Raw genomic sequence first — 6,476 nt, 5'->3', positions numbered from 1 at the left:
AATTTGACATGATTCCATTTGGGATTGAGCAATGTCTGAATAACAGAGGATGGAATCCTGCTTCCTGAGGGGTAGGGCTGAGTGCAGGGCTGGAGACAGCTCCTGCCCAGTGCAGAGGGGCCCGAGGACTCCCTGACCGGCCCCTGTGGGCCGATCCCCGGCTTGCAAAGGCCATGAACGCCCTGCCACGGCAGCCCCCAGGTCTTTGGCACCTCTGCACTGCAGCAGGGGCTGAGTGCGTGGGTCCAGGAGGGGCCACAGCCAGCCAGGGACACAGGTGGGAGGCCCAGTGCCGGGCCAGGGACGCTTCCCACAGCCCAGCCCTGACAGACCCTGGAGCCCCTGGGCACACTGAGAGCCAACATCCATCCCCAACACCACAGAAAGGAAACTTAAAACTGCGCCTTGACCTCCAACTGGAACAACCTCCTTCCATTTTTCCCTCCAGAATGGGATGCAGCCACCATTTTTGGCCTAGCAGAGATTCTGCCTTAAAGCAAGGCCTGCACACTTGCTTTTACCTCAGCATTTTCGCACTGCTGACAAGGGATTTGGGAAAGCTGCCAAACCTGGACTGTGTTTGCATATTTCTTTGAGATATTAGAGAATGAGGGTGCCTAACAGAGCAGAGGCAGGAATTTGCTGTGCCTCAGCCAGTGGCACAAGGTGGAAGCAATGCCCGGATCCATGGTGTGTTCTCAGGCACCTTCAGCCCCCGCACAGGGAGCGCTCGCTTGCCTCAAACCGCTGGGGCGAACGAGGCAAGAGCTGAGGTCTGGCTTGGTCCAGGCACAAGCTGACTGTGCAGCAGGAAACCTGCTGGTTTCACTGATGCCACAGGCTGGAATAACTTATTGGCACAGCCCAGTGCCCTCAGTGACCCAGACCCCAGGCTTGATTTGTCATAAGGAAGGGATAAACTCTGTACGTAGGCACTGCTCATAGCTGACAGCCCACAAGGTGGCTGCTCTGGGATACAAGTGTGTGTGCATGGATCAGCCCTGGAAATACTGCACTTTGGCTTAGCCATTTTAGCCACCTTGGATTGTTTTTTTTCTCTCCAATGTTTTTGTTACACAGGAACTGGAGTGCTGCATTGCCTTAAAACCTACCACTGCATCGCCACTTTTTATGAGGGGATAAAGTTACGTCTAATTCATTAAGGGAAAAACATTACACTTTGATTTGAATGCCATTTATTATTCAATAGAGCCATTCATGCTCAAAACGCAGAGAACATATGGGGGAAACAGTAATGCACAGACCAAACAGAGGAGGCTATTTCTCCCGAATTACAACTTGGCATCAACATGAATGGCAATAAATGGATCTTCAGCATCAGTATTAATCTGGAAATTAGCCATTCCATCACCAGAAACATACACCTGCTTTCCAGTACATTTGTTGTTCTCCTTTTGTCCAGAAATAACATCACAGTAGGTACCAGCGGGCAGCCCAGTTTGCACATTAACATTCATATTCCTAGGAGAAAACAAACACGATTCATGCATTGCTTTTAAATCAGGTATTTCAAATCGTGTGTAATATTTCTGAACATGATCTTACTCCCCTTTTTGAAGGGCATTGTAAAGCACGAGCTTTCTGATCCCAGCCCTTCTACACTCCCATTTTATCTCTCTGGACCCAGTATGCACTCCAATAACTCACACTGGATCGCTGATGAGGGCTGCTATTGTTCTCTCTGGAGACGCTGTATCTGCCACCAACTTACCAATCATCATTATTGAAGATGATGAAGCCTTTATTCCCACGGCCAAAAGCCACTTGATTGCTGCCATTGTCCCACCAGTTGGAGAAAGGCTCGCCATCCACCACGTTGCGGAAGATAACCATGTTCCTGAAAACACAAGCAATGTCTGCCACTGCACCTGCAACTCCTCTAAAGCCACATGGAGCAGGAAGCAAAAGCTTTTACTTCTTGTTTCTCCCCGGTGCCCTACCTGATCTGACGCCAGCGATGCTCACAAACCCAGTCGTTGCCACAGGTCGTGTCCGGATTGATTGTAACGGGCTTTATGGAGCCATCTGAGTAACTTGGGGGTCCATACCAGTCATTGACATCCTGTCATTGAAAAGAAAGGTTTCTATCTTCTGACTGAAAATGCAGAGAGCCCCTCTGGTGAACAAAGCTAGAGGGAGCATCAAAGTTGCACTGGCTACATCCAGCCCGGGACAGGGACATCACTCGACAACCTGAAATGCACTGGACTACTTCTCTGGCCCTGCTCCCACCCTTAATCCCCATGGGCATCTTCAGCATGAACAGCTCACCTTCCCATTTTCAAAATATCTTGGCCAGCGAAAACTCGACATCACACGTGTTTGCCCGTACGGATGGGCAAGCATGAAACCAACTGCCATTTTATAGAGCCTGTTTGGTGGACAAACAAGGAATGAGACATGGAAGGACAAACCTGCCAGAGAACACACAGACACACAAGCAAAAGCAAGAAGCGTCCCCCACACAAGAGCAATCCCTTACCTGGCATCCCAGAAGGTCAGAATAGAAGCTCCACCAGCCCCGTGTCCTCTCTGGTTGTCGTGATTGTCCACAAAGACCAGGGCTCTGTCGGAAGGCACAAAGCCCCAGCCTTCTCCCCAGTTCCTAAACAAAAACACAGACTTGAAGCTACCCTGGCAATTGGTGTATCCAGTGAATCCTGGATAAGTTGCAGCACCTTCATCCTTACTTTAAGTAGGCCATCTTTTCTCCATTCCACTTGCGGATCACTGTCCCCAGTTTGGCACCGTACTTGAATTCTGTCACTCGGCCATTCCCAAAGTACTCGCTGCCTTTGATGGGCTCTGTACCCAAGTCAATCACCTGGTACAGGAAAGAAAATCTGCATCCCTTCTTGTCTCACAATGACCAACAATGCAATGTACAGAACTTAACACGAGTTCTTGCTGTATATTGAGAAGAAAGTAATTATGTATTTGTGCTGTGTAGAACAACACAAACTCAGAATAAGACACGAAGGACACATGTAAAAACATGACTAAACATGACTGACAAAAGGAAAGCTAAAGTTGATTGACAATCTGTTGTGGAGGCAATTTTAAGAATCACAACTACCTATATCTGCAGGGCTGCTCTAAGTAAATTGTGAGTTCCTTCTAGTGTAGGTTGGATAAAGATGTATTGTTGCTCCTCTGGAGGAGGAGGCAAAAGAGATACAAAAGACAAAGGCAAACATAAAGGAGAAAATGTGGAGATTACCTCCTGGTAAATGAAAGGTTTAGTTCCTGCAGAAAACCAGTGAGTGTTTAGATCATGCAGCTTGTCCAGAAAAGCTCTTATGTCCCCAGGCCACATGTGCTTGGCAGCATCAATTCGGAATCCTGCTACACCAATGTCAATGAGATGGTTCATGTACTCTGCAATCTTGGAGCGCACGTAGTCCTTCTCCAGGGCCAGATCCAGAAGGCCGGTCACGCGGCAGTCCCGGACCTGTACAACAGAAAAGAAAAAAATGAAGATATCTGTGTATTACACCAAAGGAGGGATGGAGGTGGGGTGGTGGTTAATGAGGTTATATTGGTTTGGGAAGAAGGGGGGGAGTGATATCTGGAGTAAAAGCTTTGTCTTCACAAGTCACCGTTGCACAGGATAAAGCCCTACTGTCCTGGAGACAGCTGAACACCTGCTTTCCAATGGGAAGTGGTGAATAAATTCTTGTTTTACTTTGCTTATGTGTGCTGCTTTCTCTTTACCTAATAAACTCTCTTTATCGCAATCCATCAGTTTTCTCAGTTTTACTCTTCCAGTTTTCTGCCCCATCCCACTGAAAGAGGCTGAGTGGTGTTTAGCTGCCAGCTGAGTTAAACCACAAGTCCTCTTTGGTGCCCAACATGGGACTCAAAGGGTCTGAATTAACAACGGCTATGATTAATGTGCTAGACAGAATTTGCAGCTGTTATTGCTGTTTTGCTAATAATTGACAGGCTCCTGTGCTTGCCATGGGGCTCACTGGCCTCACTGTGCATTAGGGCTCATAGCAGCTGCTTTGTGCTTTGGCTGCAGCTGATCCCCTCACCCTGGGGCATTCTGATCCCACCACTGGCCGTGGCCTGGGCTGGCACCTGAGGGACTGCGGTGTCTGGGTGAATCCAAGCTAGAGCAGGGCTAAGGGGAGGAGTTCATTGTAACACTAAACATGAGGGTCTAGTCCAAAGGAACTGGGAGTGGACATTGTCACAGAAATACCTTTAACTTGTTGTCATCCAGGATTTGAGAAATGTGTTATAGGGATTACCACAGCAGAAGCCACCAGAGCCCATGAAGGACAAGCCCTACATGAAGCAGTGCAAGTGCAGAAACATTATAATGTACTGTTGCAAAGTGGCTGAAGGGAGAGCTTGAGAAAGAGCTGCTACTATTCTAACTACAAAAACCAGTAAGTTGTGTAACTACAGCACCACCTTGCACTACTCTCAATTTTCCAAGGGGGCTCCTTATCATGATCAGCTGAGTTTCTAAGCTATAAAAGTGAGTTCACACTGAGCTGAGCACACTGGGCTCACTTCAGGAGCAAACATCTGCACACACGTTCTTGATTCCTCAGTACTTAGAATATTTTGGGCCACATGTAGCTATGGTCACTACTTCATTCACTTGTCAAGTGACTAAGCATTGGTTTTGTGAGACACTACACTATCTGATTTTACTGTAGAGTTAACAGGACATGTCAAAAAGAAAAAAAAATTGGAAATTTTTCCAGGGCAAGTTACCTGATAGATATCACCATAATTTTCAACATTTCCACTTCCAGTGTGACATCTGCCATCATTGAAATCCCAGCCAGAGTAAGGGACAGCTGGAAAATCTCTGTTTCCAGTATTAAAATAGCTTCCACAGGTAGAATGTGTGCCTGAGCCACCTGCAGCCCCACACATATGGTTGACAACAGCATCCACATAGATACGAACCTGGAAAAGCAATATGTGCGTTTCAGTGTGTTTTGTGGCAAACGTGAAGTGATAGCCAGGGCTTTATCACATCACTATTGAGTTGATTATTTTCCCTTTCAGTTTCTTTGAAGTTTACACCTCCTTTGAGGACAGCAGCACCTTCCCTCAGCTGACACAGCACTTCTTGCCTATCAGACAGATTTTCAAGGCACTTACTCCAACATCGTTGCATCTCTTCACCATGTCTCTGAATTGGTCTTCATTTCCTGATCGAGTACAGATCTTGTAGCTAATGGGCTGGTATCTTTCCCACCAGGGTCTGTTCGGGTTAGTAACGACAATATTTTCATTTGGAGGTGAAACCTGCAGACAAAATTATGTACTTTGATAAGAAATCAAATGGTTTTATTTCAACATTTTAAGGGAAATCTGCACTCAGAACCTCTGCCCTCAGAGGAAAGTTAGTACCCAAGCCAGTCTCTCTCCCACAGCAGAAGTTCAGGTCTGTGAGATGTCTGTCTTGTACACTGGCTAGAAAGGCATTTTGGTTTGTTCCTGTGAGTTGCCCAGGTCCAGCAGGGTCTGCTTTCCAGGACATGTGCATGGAAGGGCTGAAGCCACAGGAATTATTTTTACCTGTACAGTGACAGCCTTAGCAATGCCAAACCTCACTGCCTCCATTCTTCCTTTAGAACAAGGTCAAGAGCTTTACCTTCTACTTAGCTTCAGGAGAAGCCTTTCAGCACGCCCCTTTGTAACTCATCTACTAGACATCATTCATCCCTACAGGGTCCTGCAGAGTCAGGGTTGCTTCTAAAAATAAACATTTCCTACTTCCTACCCTCCCTCCCTCAGCAGCAGAGTTACTTAGAGATGACTGTCTCAAACTCAGGCATTATTGATCAAAATATTAATCAAATATTACAATTTTCCTCCTACTCACAGCAAACAACTCACCTGAACTCCTCCAAATCCATTAGGAGCTAAGTAGCGCTCACACTCCTCAGCAATATCCTGCCAGCGCCATTCAAAGAGATGCACAATCGAGGTTCTCTTTGGGAGAGTGTTGGGGTTGTACTGCCCCCAGCAGAGCCCTGCAGCTGCAAGGACGAGGAGAAGGATCTGCATGGTGCCTTCAGTGTAAGGCTGTGGTCTCTTCACCGCCTATTTATGTGCCGGCAAGATGATAAAGTTCCTGTAGCAGGTGTCAAAATTCACATGCGTCAATGCTATCAGTTATTATTTAGATAGATAGCTCAATATCATTCCTTTGGTTTGTTTTTTCTCCTGAATAAGCCAACAGCTGAAGATAAAATACCTTTTCACAATGATTATACACCATCATAAACCAAGTGGTTCATGAGCAGTGAACCCAAATCCAGAACTGCTCTCTTTCCAATCACATAAACCAAGATACTTTATCAAAATTATTCCAAAATGTGGAAAATCAGACAGCTGCAAAAGCTGAGCTGGGTAGTGCCACCATCCTCTTGGCCTTGGGACAGATAAACTCCCAAGGATAAGAGGCGAGGACAAGAGTTAAG

General features: G+C 46.6%; 1 protein-coding gene across 1 annotated transcript; it reads right to left on the bottom strand.

The window, feature by feature from the left end:
- Positions 1 to 1,292: 1,292 nt before the first annotated feature.
- Positions 1,293 to 6,060, bottom strand: LOC311156750 (pancreatic alpha-amylase-like; the record flags this gene model as incomplete). Its single annotated transcript, XM_084210973.1, has 10 exons — positions 1,293 to 1,482; positions 1,733 to 1,858; positions 1,962 to 2,083; positions 2,293 to 2,392; positions 2,504 to 2,626; positions 2,712 to 2,845; positions 3,242 to 3,472; positions 4,753 to 4,950; positions 5,149 to 5,295; positions 5,890 to 6,060. The coding sequence occupies 10 exons, from the start codon at positions 6,058 to 6,060 to the stop codon at positions 1,293 to 1,295; spliced, it is 1,542 nt and encodes a 513-aa protein (XP_084067099.1).
- Positions 6,061 to 6,476: the final 416 nt, after the last annotated feature.

Source organism: Fringilla coelebs, assembly GCF_963513975.1.
Source record: "Fringilla coelebs genome assembly, chromosome: 9".
Classification (NCBI taxonomy): Eukaryota; Metazoa; Chordata; class Aves; order Passeriformes; family Fringillidae; genus Fringilla; species Fringilla coelebs.
The sequence above is the reverse complement of the archived record's forward strand: the minus strand, read 5'-3'. Positions and strand labels throughout refer to the sequence as shown.